Source organism: Schistocerca piceifrons, chromosome 7 (assembly GCF_021461385.2).
Source record: "Schistocerca piceifrons isolate TAMUIC-IGC-003096 chromosome 7, iqSchPice1.1, whole genome shotgun sequence".
Classification (NCBI taxonomy): Eukaryota; Metazoa; Arthropoda; class Insecta; order Orthoptera; family Acrididae; genus Schistocerca; species Schistocerca piceifrons.
The window spans coordinates 402,500,168-402,523,827 of record NC_060144.1 but is presented as its reverse complement, the minus strand read 5'-3'; the positions used below and the strand labels follow the sequence as shown (position 1 = coordinate 402,523,827).

At 37.4% G+C, this 23,660-nt stretch overlaps 1 protein-coding gene across 2 annotated transcripts in view; it reads right to left on the bottom strand.

Annotated features, from left to right (window-relative positions):
• LOC124804781 overlaps positions 1-23,660 on the bottom strand; it is a 157,121-nt gene that overhangs the window by 42,759 nt on the left and 90,702 nt on the right. For both annotated transcript variants that reach the window (XM_047265106.1, XM_047265107.1), the window contains 3 exons: positions 17,440-17,677; positions 11,022-11,149; positions 962-1,187 (listed from right to left, as the gene is read on the bottom strand). In XM_047265106.1, the coding sequence (XP_047121062.1) occupies positions 962-1,187; positions 11,022-11,149; positions 17,440-17,677 (592 nt within the window). The remainder of the gene's footprint in view (positions 1-961; positions 1,188-11,021; positions 11,150-17,439; positions 17,678-23,660) is intronic.

Here is a 23,660-nt window from a genome sequence, read left to right as displayed (position 1 = left end):
CCTTTATTCTTCCTGCACTGATAAGAACAATTCACTGAATTTGGTGTGCAAAGATTGCATTCCATTTTCAGATGAGCCATTGAGTAAATGAGGATGATTTGTGTAAGTGTTTTTATTCATTTTCTGTTACATAATGTGGAATATTGATTTTCCTTTATTGAGTTTTTATTTTCTGTGGACAGTGCTTGTTTTTTGCCCTTTCGATGACATAATGAAATACTTTACAGTACTTTCTATGCAACTTCAGTCTCTTACAACTAGTTACTTAATTAAATAAAGTTCTTTTGTGCTGGCTGTTCCGATTCCATAAGTTAAATACCTTTTCTCTTGCTTTTATTTTACCTTTATTAATCAAAGCTCATATTCAAAGTGCAATAAACCAAATATTTTGAAAATAATTCAATTTACAGTGTACAACACCTGCTTGTCAGAGTCTCATACCAAGATTATGATAGTGTGCGGTTTGGCATTTAAATGTGTTTGTAAATTAAATCTCACTCATTGCTCCTCATTACCTAGGTGTTCTATGTTCTGTATTTTGTCCCTTCATATCAAAATCTTCTGCCTCTACTATTCTTGTCTCCCTCCTTACCCCCCTCCACTTCACATCTACCTTTCATCCCTCAAGTATCTACTTCTCTGATAGTTATTAAACGAAGTGAATCTTAATACAAAACAACCAGGATTCATTATCCCATCTCTCCATCTCTTCTGTCAATTTTTGATTCTTCACTGAAGTACAAGGTGTACCGTACACACACAAAAAAAACCACACCTGAAGTGAAACTTGACTACATAATTACGCTGAGACAGGAATCAGAGAAATATTTCTGGTTAGACTTCTTGGATAAACTTGTAACAATCATTATAATCATTTAAAGTCCCCCCCCCCCCCCTCAAACCATTGCCCCTCTTCCTCCACCTCCTTCTTCTGAAACAGGAAATATAAAATATTACTCACACTGATGACCTTCCAGCCTGGTTTTCCAACTTGCACACTTTGGTCCTTGCTGCTGACAGAGCTCTCTTGTGACTTGCTTGAAGTCACAGTCACCTGTCCTTGCTCTTCATTTGTGTCCCCTTCTGTGACACAAGAACTTTTGTTGTCTAGTATTTGGCCTGTGTCACTATGGCTCTCCACCTGCTGCATGTTTGGAACTGTTGCCAGTTTCTCTGCTGATTTTTTACTGCAAGGATACCATATCATAATAACAGCACTCACTGAATGGAATACAATTTTGATAAGAACACTGACAAAGTATAGACTTTTATAAGTTCATAAATTTTGCTTTATGCATATTACAGTTCATACACAAAGTTACTACCATGGAAAATAACAAGAACTATCCACAGATAGGGATGGTAACAGTGGCTGACTGCACATCAAGTTATTGTCTTATGTATGACACTCAGTTAAACTACATTTGAAAGAAAGCTACAAAACGCATGAATCCATAAGGTCTTCTTTCTTATGAAATATACTGTTACCATATTGATACATAACATATTACATTTTGCTATAATATTCAGAACAATTTTTAAAACATCTATGAATAAATACAGTGCATTTGAATTACTGCTTCACACATTAGCATACGAACAGCATGGGGTATTATTAACACAATAAGTGGGAAAATTGCCAAGGAGGATGACTATATTGTCATTAAGAAAACTTAGATGACAGATCATTGCTCCACTGAAAAACTCTGGATGAAATACAAACAGCGTGACAAAAAAAGACAACTACTCATGGTATCAGTGAACCGACAGCACTGAAACAATGTAGCTGTAATTTTTTTGTGCTCTGAAAAAGAATTGAAGTTTGTAAACTTTGTCACTATCTTCAAGTTTGTGTCGGTGCATCTATCCATCACTCTACAACTCCATGAAATGATGAGCCACAGTATTTACACATTCCAGGGTTTGCAGATAATTATGAAAGATGGTTCACACATTTGATATTTTTGACTATTTTTTTTAATATCATGGAACAATTCTGCTGTATTTTCAGTATATAGTACACAACAGTACAGTCAATACGAAACACGTGGGAAATTCAATGCTATTCAACGTTCTCCCACACTCTTTCCAGAATTAAGAAAAAGCATTAAATACCTGAATTGTGAAAGATACAAAAGTGGCAATACTTCCAAGAAGATACTCAAAGATTGTGACAGTCTAAAATCTCATGTTCTTTGTCATATATGTAGTACATATTGATCTATGTTAAGGCAACAGGTAACACTGCCGGGCCTGTCTATAATAGGAGAGATTTCATAGGTCAATTACTGTTGATCTCATTATTCATGTGCCACACTCAACTTCATCTCTCCCATAGCAAAGCCAACAACTCCCATCATTTTCATTGCAGCAGGTAATGGGTTTACTGTCTTGATGCTTGACACATGGGAATATGTGGAGGACTATCTCCTTGATACTCTCACTTACAGCATGTGCCATCTTGATCTCATCTCCATCTTTGAATTCATACAGCTCCTGAAAAATCTCGGGAGTCTTCCAAGTTATCACAACTGGATTTTAAAAAGTGTGTAATTCATCTATATTTTACGTTCTTTCAGAGATAATGCCAAACTTATCCTAACACCTTCCAGCTTTTGATTTCAGAGCACCCACTGAATTTATATCCGCTTTGACTGTCTAATAGTTGTGGCCTGCTGATAATTTCTTACTGACATTACATTATATCCATCCAGCATCCACCCTCACAACTTAACAGCAACACAACCAACTAAAAGGCCTGCCCCTACACTTATACCCCTGATGAACACATTTTCTCTACATCTGAACAATTTGTCACTACCAAAAACACTTGTGAACACACCGGGGAAAAATGATTTTTTCAGTTTTAGAGTCATATAGTCAGTATTTCCAGAGTGATTTGTTATGTTTTTTCTCCATTTATTATGACTTAATTACCTGAATGCACCACTAAAGGCTGTGACTGCAGCCAGTTCCACCTACTTCACTTTGTATCGTGTGTTAGGAACCCACCTGGCCTCAAGCTTCATTGGCCCCTTTGCAAACCCACCCTCTTCCCAACAGTCTCTGTTATATCACTCCCTTCTAATCCACTCCCTCACATCATTGTTATTGTGCATTGCACAAACTCATTGGCTCTAGTGCCCAAGTGTTACATTCCTATCCTCTGCAGCTGCTGCCGCTCCCTCCCGCATTCCTATCTCGTGTAATTTGCCTCCCTCTGAGTCATCAGCCACGGGTCCCCAACCCTCCCTCAAACCCCCACCTCTTTCTTCATTTGAATAAATAAAATTGTCAAATCAATAGCATTTATGAAAACTGATGTACCACTGTATACCTACATCTATACACTGCAAGCCACTGAGAAGTACCTGGCAGACGGTACTTCCCACTGCATGACTTGTAGGATCTTCTTCTTGTTCCATTTACGTATGGAGTGTGGGTGGAATGACTGCTAAAACACTTCTGCAGGAGCTATAATTTGTCTGATCCTGTGTTCATGATGCCTATGGGAGCAATACATAGGGGGGTTGTAGTACATTCCTATATTCCTCACTTAGTACTGGTTCTGGAGACTTTGTAAGTAGGCTTTCACAGGAGAGTTTGTATCTATCTTCAAGTGTCTGCCAGTTCAGGGTTTCTAGCATCTCTGTGACTCTCTTCCAAGGGTCAAACAAACCTATGATCATCTGTTCTGCCTCTTTTTGTACATGTTCAATATCCACTTTTAGTAATGTGGTCCCACATATCTGAACAGTATCTAGAATTTGTCACACAAGTATTTTGCATGCAATCTCCTTTGTAGAATGATTGTATTTTCCTAGTATCCCTCCAATGAACCTAAGCTGCACTTGCTTTATATATGACTGAAACTACGTGAGTGTTGCATTTCATATCTATACAAATTGTTATGCCCACATATTCGTTTGAGTTAACTTACTTTCACTTACTGATACTGTAGTCATATGATACAAAGTTTTTTGTTTTGCAGTGTGCTGTCAACTGGTAACTGAATCATAATACATTGTTTAATACAGTTATCGTTGGACTTATTTTTGTACTGGTCCTGGTTTTGTTCTTAACTGATCATCTTAAGATCTATTGTTTTCGCCAGTTTCATACGCTGTGCACAGCATCCGCAAATGCCAGAATAAGTGTACACAAAAATGTCTGATGGGGACCCTGTATCAAGATACACGTTACTTTCAGAAATATGAAAAGCACAAATCAATAATGCTGTTTGCTGCAAATCATATCAAAAGCAGGCCAAAAGGCAAACAACAAAGAATTCACTAAATACAAATTCTTTCAAAAAGTTGTGAAAATGTTATTGAGAAAGCCTCCCCATGCAATGCAATGGACATGTGTACAAGACTGTGGTATTGTTCTGAATATTATAGCAAAATGTATTATGTTATGTATCAATATGGTAACAGTATATTTCATAATACTGTGGTATTAGAACAGCACATGTTGAATACATTGTCACCACTTGTCATATTATGACTGGTACACAGTGTGATTTTAAAGTTTTTGCATCGCGAACAACCAGGCATCTTATTTAACATACTGGAAGAAATTAAAATATCTGCTACCCTGAAACATAATCACAAGAACTTCATTAATAGAAAAATGTGAATTCTGTCATAATGCTTAATTCAACATTTCTAAACATTAGCTGCAAACAGAGTGCAATGTTGTGGTACCCAGTCACAGTTTGGTTCCAATCATAAGCCAGCACTTTCTACGGCTACTGCATGCTGATGAATTGCCTGCAAAGTGAGACAACTGCTAACATCACCTCGGACAGCATACTCAATCACACCTATGTTTCTTTTGCATATCGACAGTGGAAAGTGCTGGATGGAATAATACGTAAAATAAGAGAAAATCAGCCATTCACCTATAATGGACTGATGTATGGCACATATAAATGCACAACAGAACACACAGTATTCGTGCAAGCTTTTGAGTTATTGCCCTTTCTGTAGTAAAACTACACACATTCACTCACACAGCCACAGAGACACTCAAACAATACCCCAGTGCCTGTGGCGAGTTTCAATGTGCCACACATCCATCTGCTATTATAACACACTCTCACTTCCTAAAGTTAACCGTCATGCTACATTTCTCATATCTTTTTACAAAGCTGATTATTATATGTAACTGGCAAATTTAAGAATCTCGCTTTCAATTGCGCTTACTGATATTTAATTAACTTTAGTCCATAGTTGCTTATTAAAGGACTGTCGCCAGTCTTTCCACCAGTATCACTAATGCCAGGACTGACAACTTCCAATTATTTCAGTATCACATATACTACTTGAAAGTTTCTTGGATGTTTCTGATAATGGTGTGGAAACTGTACAGTGTTTCAACAAGGTCTGTCACCTTCAGGTACAAGTGTGGAGAGCTGTGGAGATTGGCCAATTTATACATTGGTTCACTAGAAAACCACATGTGCCACTGCAGAGGATGCCAACAACCAGAACCTCCCGCCAGAGGAATGAGCCACAGACACGTGTGTTGTGCAAGAAAGCCTGCCATAAGCCACAGACACCAGCATATGCTTGTGGGCAAGGGTTGTTCGTACCCAGCTTGTCTGTGGCTGTGTTAGGATGAAAATTCTTAGTAAAATGATTGCTGATACTCGTAAAATTCTGGATAATGGGGGAAACTTATCAGGAATGATGGGGATGAAAAACAGTGTTTGGTAACAAGAACAGCTAGACCGGAATGATACCCAAGAAAGAAAATACTGCTTGAAATCATAAATAAGAAAGAATGTTCCCGCATAATACACTGGAATATGTGCTGACTTTCAAAAGTCATAAAATGGATGAATTACAAATTATTCTTTCACAGTGTAAAAATATCAAAGTTATTTGCCTCAATGAACATTGGCTTACATGTGATAGTATTAAAATTCTTAACAAAATCGAAAATTTTGAAGTAGCAAACAGCTTTTATAGACATGAGAAATCACATGGAGGCCCTTACATACTTACTCACTCTGATATAAAAAGTGCTGGATGGAATAATACGTAAAATAAGAGAAAATCAGCCATTCACCTATAATGGACTGATGTATGGCACATATAAATGCACAACAGAACACACAGTATTCGTGCAAGCTTTTGAGTTATTGCCCTTTCTGTAGTAAAACTACACACATTCACTCACACAGCCACAGAGACACTCAAACAATACCCCAGTGCCTGTGGCGAGTTTCAATGTGCCACACATCCATCTGCTATTATAACACACTCTCACTTCCTAAAGTTAACCGTCATGCTACATTTCTCATATCTTTTTACAAAGCTGATTATTATATGTAACTGGCAAATTTAAGAATCTCGCTTTCAATTGCGCTTACTGATATTTAATTAACTTTAGTCCATAGTTGCTTATTAAAGGACTGTCGCCAGTCTTTCCACCAGTATCACTAATGCCAGGACTGACAACTTCCAATTATTTCAGTATCACATATACTACTTGAAAGTTTCTTGGATGTTTCTGATAATGGTGTGGAAACTGTACAGTGTTTCAACAAGGTCTGTCACCTTCAGGTACAAGTGTGGAGAGCTGTGGAGATTGGCCAATTTATACATTGGTTCACTAGAAAACCACATGTGCCACTGCAGAGGATGCCAACAACCAGAACCTCCCGCCAGAGGAATGAGCCACAGACACGTGTGTTGTGCAAGAAAGCCTGCCATAAGCCACAGACACCAGCATATGCTTGTGGGCAAGGGTTGTTCGTACCCAGCTTGTCTGTGGCTGTGTTAGGATGAAAATTCTTAGTAAAATGATTGCTGATACTCGTAAAATTCTGGATAATGGGGGAAACTTATCAGGAATGATGGGGATGAAAAACAGTGTTTGGTAACAAGAACAGCTAGACCGGAATGATACCCAAGAAAGAAAATACTGCTTGAAATCATAAATAAGAAAGAATGTTCCCGCATAATACACTGGAATATGTGCTGACTTTCAAAAGTCATAAAATGGATGAATTACAAATTATTCTTTCACAGTGTAAAAATATCAAAGTTATTTGCCTCAATGAACATTGGCTTACATGTGATAGTATTAAAATTCTTAACAAAATCGAAAATTTTGAAGTAGCAAACAGCTTTTATAGACATGAGAAATCACATGGAGGCCCTTACATACTTACTCACTCTGATATAAAATTTGTAATAAGAATGAAGATAGTATATTCGTGAGCTGCTGTGTCGAATTAAGGGACCTAATATATCATAGTAGTTTCTATTTACAGAGTACCAGAAAAAGCTGCAATTGAAGCTTTTCTGGCCAAATTTCAGTGCTTCCTTGAAAATCTAAACAAAGAAAAAGGAAACTTCAACATTAATATCCTAGGTGAAAGCAATGATGTGTTCAAATTCACTGACACAAAAATGGTTCAAATAGCTCTGAGCACTATGGGACTTAACTGCTGCGGTCATCAGTCCCCTAGAACTTAGAACTACTTAAACCTAACTAACCTAAGGACATCACACACATCCATGCCCGAGGCAGGATTCGAACCTGCGACCGTAGCGGTCGCGCGGTTCCAGACTGTAGCGCCTAGAACTGCTCGGCCATTCCAGCCGCCCTCACCAAAGTAAACTTTAAGTAAGCCACTAGCGTAAATGCATAGTCAGCTAACTGTATTGATACTATCCTAACCAATTATGTATTTGAAGATGTCCATAAATTTTGCTCAGATCTAGGAATCTCTGACCACTGTGCATTATTCATTGAACTACCAAAAACTGACAAGGAAATTCCATGTAATAGAAGCTCTATGAAAAGGAACTTCAATGAAAAAAATTTAACTGTATTTAGAAATAAGTTTAAAAAGGTTGAATGACTTTATGACAGCTGTATTTCAAGTAGTAGTGACTCTGGGGTGTTTAATGAAACTTTTCTAATTAGAACCACGTGTAACAAAATCACTGATAAAGTTAAATGGATAACTCTGGGTATAAAAATTGCTAGTGCTAGGAAGAGGCAACTACATAATCAACTGAAATATAATAAAAACAGATATTTTACTGAATATGTTAGACGTTATAAAGCAACCTTACAAAAGTTGTGAAAGCAGCCAAACAAATGGCAAACAATAAGTTCATTTCACAACATAAAAGTAAAACAAAGACAGTGTGGTCTGTTGTCAAATCAGAGTTAGGTGTTAAAATTAATAGAAATGAACTACCTAGGCAAAGTCAAATGTTGATATAGTAGAGTATCAGAGTAAAGTAAACCTCTTTGGACTCCAGCAAGGAGCTGAGTATCTCACAGATTTTTAAAAAAGTCTCAATAAAGCATGTGGAAAATATTATATTATCATTATAAAATAAAAACACAGCTGTGTGGGATGGGATACCGACAAAAGTGATTAAAGCAGTGTATCACACAATAGCACCTCCACTAACCAAAATAATTAATCAATCTTTTGAACAGGGATGCTTTCCTGATGTGTTGAAATATGCCAAAGGCAGACCTCTGTTCAAGAACAGGGTCAAGGGAAGACATAGGAAACTATCATCTTACTTTTATTCTTCCAAACTTGTCAAAAGTGTTTGAGAAAGTAGCTGCAAACCAGATACAAATTTTTATTGTAAAAAATGATATTATTGTAAATAATCAATTTGGATTCCTACCAGGATAAAACACCCTGGATGCAGTAAATAACTTTATTGAAAAGATATGCAAAGCACTGGACCAGAGGAGTAAAGTTGCTGATATGTTCTGTGATCTTACTAAAGCTTTCAACTCTGTAAACCATGCCTTGCTTATCTACAAATTAGATAAATATGGGATTAAGGGCAATAGCTCTCAAATAGCTTACACTGAACTGCAGAACAGAAAACAAAGGGTAACTACACTTCAAATGTGGCGAATTATTTTTCAAAGTGGAGTACTGTATCACAAGGTGTGCCTCAAGGCTCCATTTTGGGGCAAATCTTATTCCTATTCTATGTAAATGACTTATGCACAAATATCAATTACCCATCAATTCTGTTTGCAAGTGATACTTTTGTTTTAATTGAAAATGGTGATGCAGAACACATTCCAAGCTCCATTGTGAGCACACTGGATACCCTAGAAAACTGGCTCTAGCTAAATGGTTTGAAACTTAACATTGCAAAAACCCATATGGTACATTTCCAAACCAAACACTCAAAATGTGCAGAGCTTAAAATACAACACAATAAGCAACTTATGGAAGAAGTTGACACTGTCAAATTCCTAGGACTAAATGTGGACAAGAACTTGAACTGGAACACACATATTGACTCCTTATCAAATAAACTAAGCAGTTTCGCATTTGCAATGCAGATACTTGCAAATTCTACCGACATGAGTACACGATAAATAGCACACCATAGTTATTTTGAATCTGCAATAAGGTATGGAAAAAAATTATCAGATACATGTGTACTGCACAGAAAACAGAATCTTTTGCCCTTTATTTCAACAACTGCAAATCCTAACTGTACCCCTCATATACATTTATGAAATTATCATCTTCCTACACGGCAGACAAAAATTATTTGAGGAAAATCATTTTAACCACACATACAACACAAGAAATAAAAATAATTTTATGCATCCCACACACAAATTGAAATTATATGAACGGGCTCCACAGAATGTGGGGATGACAATATATGGGCAAAAATATATTTAATGTTATGCCAGTGAGCCTAAAAATAAGGTTACATCAGGTTCTGGGGGAGAAATGCTACTATTTGATAGAAGAATTTTTAGAGGATGACATGATAATTTGAGCTAGGGTAATTTAGTGTTAGATTTTTAGATACTATTATTATTATCATCTCTGCCTTTTGTGTATATAAAACAAAATTGTATAATTATTATGATGCTGTATGTAAACACCAGCTTTCTATGTTTACGGCAAATTTACTTTTGACATTTCTCCTGTACCTAAATCAAATGATTTTGATTATGTTGTAATGAGACTAATAAACCACAATTCACAATCACTCATCAGTGTGATCTTGTTGAATTTGTTTCTCTGTGACCAACAATGTTTTAGTGGTGCCAGTGCTAATTCCCACACTTTGCTGAGCTAAAATTGTGTGTAACTGTTGAGTAGGTAATTTGTTACGCATATTTTGACCACTCCTGCTGCTGACCACTGTCTTAATATGGAACTTGCTATGAACTAGGGACAAGCCTTCTGGGATTCTGTCTTTAAATAATTGGTCAAATTACATATGACAACTGCCATAATTAGCAGAGACACCAGATTTCATCTCAGCAAAATGCGGAAACAGCATTTGCGGCACTAGGTAGCATTGGCTGAAGAGAGAAGAACTCAATGAGATCACACCGATGGAGGCTCGGAGTCAGGACAGCTAGGCTGTGCAGAGCCTGCGGCTTGTTTCTGTTGGAGGAGGCTCTGAATGTCTACGTCCTCTGCAAATATGTCACAATCCCACCTCCTGTCTTGCACTTTTATGGAAAAACCAATGCATAAATTGGTTAGCTACTACAACTTCCCACAGTCATACCTGAAGATGAGAAGCAGATGTCTTACTTAAATACTGTACGCTTTACACAACACCAGCTGATGCAAAGCTTGAGAACCTTCTCAAGGAGTTATTACACAATGAAAGGCTCAAAAAGCACATATTTAAATTTAAAGTCCAAAATTGGTCAACTTCATAGCATTTGATGGTCTGTATATCAAAATTCAGTAACTCTTCTTAATTCCAGAACAACTTACATGGAATACCCCCCCCCCCCCTCCCCCAAGAGAGGGGGAAGAGTGACAAAAAGTCAGATGTAGAATGATTGCTTTAATTTTCACTGCTGATTTTTAGTCTTTGTAAAACGTTAAATAACCTGTATCTCTATATTAGTTAAACACACATTTTGGTATAAATAGGGGAAATATGTGCTGAAGCATAATGACAAACAGTGCTTGTATATTGTCCACAGAAGTTATGTATAATGGTCTACTATATTCATATAAACTTCACCTTTTTGCTCTATGCCTGATTTCCTGCTGCCTGTTATCCAAAACATCCTTTCTTTCTTCCAGTAATTTCAATTCTTTCTTATTCATTTTCTTTTTTAGATGTTCCTGTTCTTCCCTCTTGTCTCTCTCCTATTCATTGAAGAACAAGATGATGAGTATGATTGTAACATTATTCTTTTAGTTTTTACAACAAAAATTTGAAAACACACACACACACACACACACACACACACACACACACACACACACACACACACACACACACACACCAAAACACTGCTGAACAAATAATAATATGATATCACTGAGAACAGGCATTGTGATTTAGCTAGTACCCCTAAATGATATCTATGTATTTTAGGTATCAAATTTTAATAATTTTTTGTTTATTTATTCACAACATGCTAAATTACAATATTTGTAACACTACATGTATGCACTGTGTGTACGAGTGCATCAGTGTAGTGTAATGTTTATCATCACTTTTATCTGTTTTCCGTTTTTGTTTATGATGATGATGGTGATGGTGATGTAATGAAGATGATGAGAGAAAGGAGAAGGTGAAACCTGGTGCTTGCACATAGCCCACTCCTTCTGAATACCACCAAGGGTGCTGCCAAGCTTAATGCCATTTGATGGACGGATCACCATTAACAGTGTCACATGCCCTCACTTCATGACACACTGTGGAGAGGTTTCACATTTAAACTGGGACTTTGGCGCAAAGTGTGATGATCAGGAACTTTACGCAAGCATTTCTTGGGTACTACTAATTATGAAACAACGTAAGTAAACAGAGAAAGCAAAAAAAAAAAAAAGTTTATAAATAAGGGTTTCTCTCCTGTTATACATGGTTAAACTTTACCGATAAACCATGGACACAAAATCTCAGCAAACAGTGCTATTAAAAGTGAAAAGAGAAATGTAGGTGAGCATAAAAACCTAAATTATCCAAATAATGTTATGAAAGTCCTTAAAATGTAAAGTTATGTCTCTGTATCCCATGGCTACAAAAAAAGTGAGAAACACACAAAAAAAGTGAGAAACACAATCAGTTAACTATAAAATAAAACGTACCATGCCCTGATGATATCCAAGACATGGCCTTTAAAAAAGTTCAAATGATATAATCAATGTGTCATTTAGTACAAGGATATTCCCAACAAATGTAAAACCATCAATACTAAAGCCACTTCACACTGATTGCGGTACAAAAGACATACAAACACAAAGACAGTTTCACTATTAGCTACCTTTTTTATAAAATAAATGAAATAGTAATGTATGAAAGGTTAAGTAACTTTTTCAATAAGAAACAATATTAATTAACCCAGAAAATTGTTAAAAAATCTACTGATATAGCTGCCTTTGACTTCTCAAAACATGTTCTAAATGCTGTAAATCAAGACGAATTAATCTGTGGACTTGTAGGTAGTGGGGAGCAGGCATGGTAATTATGAAGACAAATAATCACAGTCACACTCCTGTCACATATTACGAATACTTTTATTCTCGCAGCATATAAACAATGCGTGTAGCGCAGAACATGTACTACAGAGAACTGATCTGGCAAAGATAAAGTTGTTCTTGATGCAGCAGGGCAGCGATATTATTGGGGGGTAGAGCCAGTGCTTCTGTGTCCCCACTGACTGTTTCTACACCTATTTAAAGCCTTTGATCTGATCAATGACGATCCACTGCTTAGAAAATTATAAAAATATGGTACCTATGGAGTTGCTTACAACTGGTGGAAGTAATATGTTTCTAGCAGGCAACAGATGATAGAAATATAGCACTAGATAAAAGTTACTTTTCAGGATACAGGAAACTTAACTAGGGAGTACCTCAACAATCTCTGTAAGGTTCTCTTTTATTCTTTTTAATAAATGATTTATTCCTCACGGGCCAACAACAGAGCCAGTGTTGTTTGCAAATCAAACTAGTCTTTTCATCAAAAGACACAATACAGCAGATGTACAGGAGGTCTATTTGATGGCAGAAATAGCAGAAACATGTTATAGACAATGGCAGTGTGATATATGAGAACAGTATGGGTGAGCTTTAGAGATGAAAGAGCAAAATTTTGAAACAATATAATCCTAGAATTATGGGACTGTACCAGTGAACAAACATCTTGTATGAAGTTGCTGGCATACTAGTTAGATGGGCATTTAAGATGTGAAAAATACATTGAAGTAGTGAACAAAAGGTTGAGTGAGCATGGCAGTGAGTAATACTAATCACGTGAGTGAAATGACGTGTGAAGTGGAATGGGGTGCGGACATTGGCGTTTGTGTTCATGTGTGTGTGTGTGTGTGTGTGTTAGAAAGAGAGAGAGAGAGAGAGAGAGAGAGAGAGAGAGAGAGAGAGAGAGAGACCATAAAAGTGATGAAACATGCATTAGAATATAAAATTTTCAAACTATAATGGGCAGTGAAATGAAAAAGAGACAGGTAGGAAAAAAAGTAAGCTGTTTATTATTTTAAAAGTAATTGCCATAACTGTTAATACACTTTTTCCACTATGAGAGAAGACAGTCAGCGCCTCATGGAAAAATGTTTGCGGTTGCCTAAGGAACCATAATTGTACCCAGCCATGCACATCTTTGTCTGAAGCAAATCGATGGCCATGAATGTCTTTCTTCAGGACTCCAAAAATAAGGAAATCTCATGGAGAGAGATCGCGGCTTTTAGTGAAATTGCGTGCTTATGGAATATTGTCTCAGTTATGTGACTGAATTTGTGATTTCCTGTCAGAAAGGTCACAGTTCGTAGTAATTGGCGGAAAGTCATCGAGTAAAACAGAAGTTATTTCTGGCGTCCCCCAAGGTAGTGTTATAGGCCCTTTGCTGTTCCTTATCTATATAAACGATTTGGGAGACAATCTGAGCAGCCGTCTTAGTTTGTTTGCAGATGACACTGTCGTTTATCGACTAATAAAGTCATCAGAAGAGCAAAACAAATTGCAAAACGATTTGGAAATGACATCTGAATGGTAAGAAAATTGGCAGTTGACCCTAAATAACAAAAAGTGTGAGGTCATTCATTAAACTTCAGATACACGATAAATCAGTCTAATCTAAAAGCCATAAATTCAACTAAATACTAGGTATTACAAATACGAAAACTTAAACTGGAAGGAACACATAGAAAATGTTGTGGGGAAGGCTAACTAAAGACACTTAGAAAATATAACAGTTCTACTAAGGAAACTGCCTACACTACGCTTGTCCGTCCTCTTTTAGAATACTGCTGCGCAGTGTGGGATCCTTACCACATAGGACTGACGGAATACATAAAAAAGTTCAAATAAGGGCAGCACATTTTGTATTATCACAAAATATGGGAGAGAGTGTCGCAGCAATGATATGGATTTGGGCTGGACGTCATGAAAAGAAAGGCGTTTTTCGTTTCGACGGAATCTTCTGATGAAATTCTCATCACCAACTTTCTCCTCCGAATGTGAAAATATTATGTTGACACCGACCTACATAGGAAGAAATGATCAACATGATAAAATAAGGGAAATCAGAGCTCGTACGGAAAAATATAGGTGTTTGTTCTTTCTGAGCGCTATACGAAATTGGAATAATAGAGAATTATGTTGAGGGAATTAGATTAGGAAATGAGACATTTAAAATAGTAAAGGAGGTTTGCTATTTGGGGAGCAAAATAACTGATGATGGTCGAAGTAGAGAGGATATAAAATGCAGACTGGCAATGGCAAGGAAAGCATTTCTGAAGAAGAAAAATTTGTTAACGTCGAGTATAGATTTAAGTGTCAGGAAGTCGTTTCTGAATGTATTTGCATGGAGTGTAGCCACGTATGGAAGTGACAAGTGGACGGTAAATAGTTTAGACAAGAAGAGAATAGAAGCTTTCGAAATGTGGTGCTACAGGAGAATGATGGAGATTAGATGGGTCGATCACATAACTAATGAGAAGGTATTGAATAGAATTGGGGAGAAGAGGAGCTTGTGGCACAACTTGACTAGAAGAAGGGATCGGTTGGTAGGACATGTTCTGAGACATCGAGGGATCACCAATTTAGTATTGGAGGGCAGCGTGGAGGGTAAAAATTGAAGAGGGAGACCAAGAGATGAATACACTAAGCAGATTCAGAAGGATGTAGGCTGCAGTAGGTACTGGGAGATGAAGAAGCTTGCACAGGATAGAGTAGCATGGAGAGCTGCATCAAAGCAGTCTCAGAACTGAAGACCACAACAACAACAACAACAACGTGAAGGTGGTTTGATGAACCCTCTGCCAGGCACTTAGATGTGATTTGCAGAGTATCCATGTAGATGTAGCGACTGTATGGAGGATGTGTAAGGGTTTCTTAGTGAAACTTCTGCAGGGTAGTTGGAAGAACCTTGGCAACATGAGGGCAGGCCTTATCCTGCAACAGAAGGACACAATCCATCAACATTCCTGGGTATTTGGCGTTGCTGGAGCAATTCAGTTTTTTGCAAAGTGTCTACATACTGCTGTTGTTAATTGCGGCACCGTGTTCTAGACAATCAGTGAGCAGTAGGACCACACAGTCAAAGAAAAAGGTCATCATGACTTTCCCGGAGCTGGTGTGCATGGCTTTGGATTTTTTCAGTAGGGGCAAGTCAACGTGCTTCCATTGTTGGCTCTGATGCTTGTTCACCAGCAAAAAATGATGACACTGTACCTTACTTCTCATGACAATATGGGACAGGGAACGATATTCTTCATTGTGATTCCGTTCCAGGTGCTGCGGTGATGTCCACATTCTGTCCAACTTATGCTCCTCTGTAAGGCTGTGGGAAACCCACTGTGCACAGATTTTCCAGGATTTCAGATGCTCTGTCATCACTGATTCCCTGTGTGAGCTGAATGGCTTCCATCGTCTGTCATTTCTGATGGCTGGCTTCCATCGTCTGTCATTTCTGATGGCGGCATCCACCATATCAATGACAGAAGGGGTAATGACACGATGAACCTACCCTGGCTGATGGCTGTCTTTCAATGACTTGTGTTACCCATACACAGCAGACATTCGGGCATGAATTACACTTTCTGACACTATTTCTGCAGTCAAAAACTGCACTACACCTCACTGTTCCTCCTTCCTGGACTCTGTACCAAAGTCGGATGCACTCACTGACCTTACAGCGAACACATCTAACAGGCAAACAGCACTGTGGTGAACGTTCATATTGTTCCTTCCTGATTCTCAAGAGAGGGCACTTCTATACATACATACCTATCTGCATTATCAACATATGCATTGTGCTTGTTATTATAGTCTGTCTCATTTTCATTTGACTGCACCTTTTATCTGTACATAATTAAGACCAAAATTTGTTTCCATGTTACATTATCTACATTCTGTATTCCTCTTTCTAAGTGATCTGCATGTATTGTTATACAAAATGACAATTTTTGTAGACAAATCAGATTGTAAATGGGCAAAAAATATAGTGTGGAAGTGAATGGTAATCGGAAATAACAATCATCAAATTATAGTGGGGATAACAATCATCAAATTATAGTGCATACCTGGGTAGCAAAATTACTATTTCTTGAAAAAAGACACTAGAGCAACTCCCACTTGGAAAACTAAATACAACTCATGTGACACTTAATTTGATATATTTTAGTAACTTTCAAAATGTGCCGCTTTCTGAATGAGTCGTTGCTCAACTGCACTCAACATAAGAAGCAGAACACATGGAAGGTCCTCACAAACAGGATGAATAAAGAGAGAGAAACATTCTCAAGGCTTGCTGGTGTCAATTTAAGAAATTTTAATTGAGGCCAGAGGATTCAGGAGTAAAAGTCCACTGTCTTAATCTCTCATTACAACATTCAATATAATTGGCAGGAGAATCAGCACTGGTCGTACTTTTTTTGTTTTATTATCCGCAAAATCCATTTTCGGTCATTTAGTGACCATCCTCAGTGCTGTAATATACAATTAAAATTGGTAGGCATTGGTATCAACATGCTTAGAGCGATCACATAAACTGCCGCTTCCTGAATGAGACGTTGCTCAACTGCACTCAACAGAAGAAGCAGAAAACATGGAAGGTCCTGAGAAATAGGATGAATAAAGAGAGAGAAACATTCTTAAGGCTTTGTCAGTTTATGTGATGGCTCTAAGCTTGTTGATACCAGTGCCTACCAATTTTAATTGTATATTACAGCACTGAGGATGGTCACTAAGTGACCGAAAATCAATTTTGCGGATAATAAAACAAAACAAAAAAATACGACCAATGCTGATTCTCCTGCCAATTATATCCACTATTTGGTCGTGGTGCACAGAACACTCCATGGAGTCGCCAATCAATAACATTCAATATGTTGAAACAGGTATATCTCCTCACTTATAAGTACTGTTGCCTTTTGCTATAGTGTCATTCAGTTTTAAGACAAAGCTATCACTACCTCCAAAAGTCTCAGATTCCGTTGCAGCTTCTGAATGGCTGCCATTACTTGAGTCTCCAGTGATCTCAATCCTGTTTCTGCCATAGCTCCCTGTCCAACAAGCTGCTGTTGTGCCAGTGTGATCTGGGAATACAGCTCCTTCTCATAGTGGGCACGTTCCTCTTGAACTCTTTTTTCATATGACAATAACTTCTCATGAAAATATTCTTGTTCTGCCAGCTGAGAAGCCTTTATCAACCTGCATAAAAGTTAATTCTCCTTTAGTGCAACATAAACAACTGGCAATAAATTCAAGTAATGCAACACTATTCAGCATCTTCTATGTCTTTGTAGCTTACATCTATCAACAAGACTGAAGCATTGTTTTTACAATAGCAAGTAAGGGCATCAATAGACGCTCTCTAAATCCATTGGGAAAAATTCATGGTACTGTATTTATAAATATTTTGTAGCTGAAAGTGTGTTCAGAATGAGAGAAGGAGTCTAATAAGACGTGCATGCCTACTTCAGTCAATAAATAATAGTAAGTAAAAGATTTAATGGTCTTGAGTAACAAGAGTGTGATGACTGCAATATACTGAACATTTGTATGAATTGATATGTAAATATTTATACAAGTCAAATAGAATGTTTCCTGGGGTTGTAGAAAAATATCCACTACCAGTCACAATAAAAGGTTGTTTATTCGTCACACGACCGGTTTCGGGCTTACGCCCATCTGCAGGTGTTTATACATTCATATACATGTTTGTACTGTTGGAGATCACTGTATTGCTTGAATGGTCTTCATCATCTTGATTTTACATGTTTTGAATGCATTGACAGTTCGTAATATCTGGCTAGGTAACATTAAATGAATTTTATCTATAGTGGATGCTGTCAAACTCCGTGACTGTTCCTTTATGGGGTTGTAGAAAAATATCTGCTACCAGTCACAATAAAAGGTTGTTTATTCATCACATGACCGGTTTTGGGCTTACGCCCATCTTCAGGTGTTTATACATTCATATACATGTTTGTACTGTTGGAGATACAGTAAATTCTTCAACTAAAATTGCTCAATAGTGGAACAGTATATGCATCTGATGAGATAACTGTAATATTCTATGCAGATTATGCAAAAGAATTTATTCCCTTCCTAGCAGGAATTTTATCATAGGTGGTTGGAGCAAAGAAGGGTAACAACCAAATGAGGACAAGTACAGATCATTATTGAAGGGCCATTAGACAGAGGTACATAATTATATGCCTATATCAATGACATCAGTCTGCTGCAGAATTATGGAATGTTTTCTGCTCACACTTACCAACCTTTCATAGAAGAGAACTCTTGCGAAACTCAGCTCAATATATTCATCATTGAGACTCAGAGCACTTACAGACAACAGTGCCAGGTTGTCGGGATCATCCTTGACATCCAAAAGATATTCTATACAGTATGAGCTTACTGAGTATCTAATCAATTCTGTGACTGGCTTCAGGATATACTAGCAGATGTAAAAGTAGCTTTGGGAATACCCCAAAGGGTGTTGTAGATCCACTGTGTCTATGATATGCATAAATGATTCAATGGAGCTTGTCAGTAGCTCTATGAGGCTGTTCAAAGATAGTGCTGTTGTCTACAGGAAGGTGCAATGCCATAAAAGACTAGCAAAAAGCAGGAAGACCTACAGACAATGAATGATTGATGCAGTAACTGCCAGCTGATCCAGAACATAAACAAATGTAACATGTTCCATGTAAATAAGCGAAGAGAGTGACAGTTGTTTGATTCCACTATTGTTGAGAATCATTGGTGGAATCATAAGGAAATTTGATTCATCTGTAAAAGAAATGACTTACAATACACACATCTGACTAATTTTTTAGTACTGCCCATCAGTTTAGAAACTTTACTATAGCCATAAAAGCACCAACAACACAGACAGAACAGTTGCATACATCTCCAAAACATTATCAGTGGCACAACTTAATTATTTCCAAATTAAGGAGGAGGTCCCCAGAAAACTGGCAGAATAGAATAATTGTATGTATCTTTAAGAAAATGAAGGGATCTAAAAAAACTTTAGGGAGCACAGTGTAAAATTCTGTGAAAAGATTCTGCAGAGACAAATACAAAAAACAGTGACAAAGCAAATGAGAGGAGAAAATTGTGGTTTCACGACAGGAAGGTTCACTGTGGATCTCATATTTGCACTGAGACAGCTGCAGGAACAATCATTATGAGTATGGGAGAGATCTATTGGCGGCTTTCCTGGATTTCTTTCTTTAAAAAAATAAAATAAAATAAAATAAAATAATAAAGAGCATATTGCATCATATATAGAAGTAAAGTTTATGTAGCACTAATAAGTTAAGCAAACTGTACTGAGGATAAAAGAATTGAACTGAGGTAGTGTTTGTTGCATGAGAGTGGGAATTGGGAGAACAGATAGCTGACAGAAACAGCCTAAAACCAGGCTCTTCACAGTATTAGTGGATGATGTAATGACAGAAGTGGCAAGAGAGACTGAAGACAGGATCACAGCAGTATTGCCTGCTGATGATATGGGGGAACAACAGAAGCAGTTAAGATGTTTGGGAAAAAGTTGTGGAAGAATATGGCCTAAAATTTAATGCAAAAAGCCTGACTTGGAGGTTAGGAGAGGAAATGGAAGGAATGCCCAAGAATAAGTGAATAAGCAAGGCAAACTGACAGCTATCTGAGAAGTGAGATAAATTATATAGAATAAAGAAGTCCGTCAAAAAAGTAAGAAGATGATGTATCAGAACATGTTATATACCAATTCTGTTGTGTGCTGCAGAAACCTCGGTCACAAAGGAAAGGTAAAAAGGCAAATGAGTTGAAGTTTTTGACAAGTCGAGTAACAAAAATGGAAAAGATGAGAAAGATTCGAATAGTATAGACAGGTGAACAAAATGGAGGAGATGAGAATGCCTTTAAAAATGTAAGAGAGGAAGATTGTGGGCAGGGAACTAAGGGAGAAGGTGAGGGTCAAATAGCTAAAAGGAATGGCAGAAAGCATATGGAAGGGAGGAGAAGCAAAATGAGAGAGAGGTGACAGGTAGACAGGAGAAGATGGAGAGGCTTGTCTTCCAAGTAGATCCCACCATTGGCAGAAAACTCGACAAGATGATGATGATGACGATTTTGGTCATTATTTATGTAACTAAGAAATGTCATGTGTACCTTGTAATGTAACAGACTGGGACTCACATACTGTAGTATATGAGACATCTGTATTTTATGAAACTAATCCTAAGAACTATATTTGTGTGTTCTTCTATGCATGATGTTATCCTTGAATTATTTTACATGCCATTTGTCAAATTAAAATATTGATCATAATAATGTATCAGACTCCTGACATTGTTACAAAGTTATATATGTGAGGGCAAATATGATTGCAAGGAGCAGTAGTACAAGCAGTTTTATTATGACAATGGAAGTTGAATTTTGACAGGGACTACAGTAGTAGTTATTGAATGGGTTGGATAGTAGTAGTTTTGGCAGAAAGTTTGTGGTTTTTTGTTATGAAATTAAGTTCAGTTTTCTAAAAGTGCAGTTCAGAATCTGATTAGAAAAAATAAAAAGTTATTTATAACATGGAATTCAATTTTACATTTCAGAAGTAAACTAGATACCACCATATTCTTATAGCAAAAACTCAAGAATGTTCTGTGATCATACAATGATACCAGCAATTTTATATGATTGAAATTACCAGTTAAATATAAATAATGGCTGTGGCATTACCTGTTCAGATAATTAGTAAAATGAACCGAAAATAGGCTTCATTCACAGCCAGAAGCACATGCAATCAATAAACTGAACATCTTGGATTTTATTAATTTATTCTCATGATTTGTGTAAGAAAGGGAAGTTGCAACTTGTATGGCATGACATTTTACTTAATCACGACTCTGGTCCAAACTCCCTGAAAATGTGGCACAATGCTGACAGCAATGGACCAACTTGTTCAATGTGCCAATGCCGACTCCCTCTCTCATCTACTCCAGATATTAATTTTAATTGGCTTCAAAGCAGAAGGCTATCAAACTGATAACTCTATGAGTCATGTGTTGGACATGTTGGCTACATGACAGGATTCACTTGTTTTTTGGGTATAGTGATTTTACATAACACAAGTGACCGGAGCAAATGTCTAAAACAGCAGACCCTGGCCTTTGCACATATATTTTCTTCTGTCATTGTCTGGATGCATTGGATGACACTACTCTTGACTACAGAATAGGTGGAATGCAGGGCTGATAATTTGCCTATACTCTAGCCCCATATCCTTCAGTTTCTCCATTAGTGGCACTGGGGGATGCCCTGTACTGCACCCACAATTAGGCAGCACCTCTTATAATAGCCCAACCCAGAGCCCCTCACTTACCCACAAAATAATTACGCACTGACTATACTGTTTTAGACAGTTACGAAGAGGGATGGTGAATTTAAGCATGCTCATGCCGCCACTGAAGTTGGTAAGCACTCAGGACGCCAAAACCCACAACAATTGACCAGGTTCTGGCAAAATTTCACAATGCCCAACCTCAGTAAGCTATACTCATCATATTATGTGAAGTTTTGGCAATGACAGTGCTTTTCAGTATATCAGAGCCACATTTGTTAGTCATCAACCAAAAACACTTTCAAATGAGTATTTCTCACTGATGTTTAGACTTGTTTGAAGAAAATTCCATAGTGTTTCTCCACTATTTTATAACAGTAGATCAAACGTATTCAGAATCACACACAGATATGCAACAGCAGCAAAAACAGTGGGTTATAAAAGGTAAAAGTACACCAAAAAAAGCAAAAATATTTCATCTGCAGGAAAAATCATGGGCCACCGTTTTCAGGGACTGGACAAATGAAGACATTATTCAAACTAAAATCCCACATCTTGCACAGAAAGTTCTATAAGCCAAGCACTGTCTAGCTTACATATTATATTCATTTTTGACAGAATTAGGCCATCTTCAGCTCTAAAATATGGAGAGGATGATAGTAATCATCACAATCAGCTGGTGAGAATCAGCAAAACAATTTGCACCAGCTGATGTCAGGTTGGGTGACTGACTATTTATGTCAAATTACTAAGGTGAAGCTGAGACAGATAATTTTGCACAGCTAGAAAATCTTACTTTACAAAAAGTATTATAAAGTTCAGAAGTTATTTGACTGCGTGTATTAATTTACAAGGCACCTACACTGAAAAGAAAACTTTGTCTCTTTTTTGTAATAGTGAGACTCTGAGCATGTCCTTATTACTAGACAAACTTGTCCAAGAAATAACACAATGCAAATGTAGCTGGAAAGTATGTGTACTATTATGAGTATTGTTCTGTTGATGCCAAAGGGTCCTTAAGTAGAGTGTGCAAAGGTAAAAATGAATATATTTCATTTTTTCTACTGACCTTTTCGTATCACAGCACCACAAGCGAGTGTATGTGTGCAGGATGTAAGTGTTTCACTGTCCTTCACAGCACATTGCAACTCAGCCAGCCATAGAGTACAGATCAGCTCAGTGTGTCTGCTCAGTCTGCTAAGTACAAGCTTAGAGGTGACACATGGTTGATAGCATCAGGAGCCAGATATTTTGCACCTTTTCCACATGGTGACAAATCTGTAGAACTACGTTCATTTTAGGTAAGGGTATTATGGTGCTCATTCTCATCTACTGGAGAGTACAGCCAAGAGGTCGTTTAAATATCTGGGTGTGATGTTGCAAAGTGATATGAAATGGAAAGAGCTTGTGAAGATTGTGGTAGGAGAGGTGAATGATCAACTTTTGTTTACTACAAGAATTCTAGGAAAGTGTGGTTCATCTGTTAAGCACACCACATATAGGACACTATTGTGACCTGTCTTGAGTACTGCTTGAGTGTTTGAGATCCGTACCAGGTTGGATTAAAGGAACACATCAAAGCAATATGGAGGCACGCTGCTACATTTGTTACTGATAGTTTCGAACAACATGCAAGTGTTACAGAGATGCTTAAGAAACTTCCCCTGGAGGGAAGGCGACATTCTTTTTGAGGAACACTATGGAGAAAATTTAGAGAGCCGGTATTTGAAGCTGACTGCAGAACGATTCTGTTGCCTCCAACATACATTGCGCATATGTACCACAAGAGATAAGATACGAGACATTAGTGCTTATATGGAAGCATATAGACAGTTGTTTTTACCTCATTCTGTTTGCGAGTGG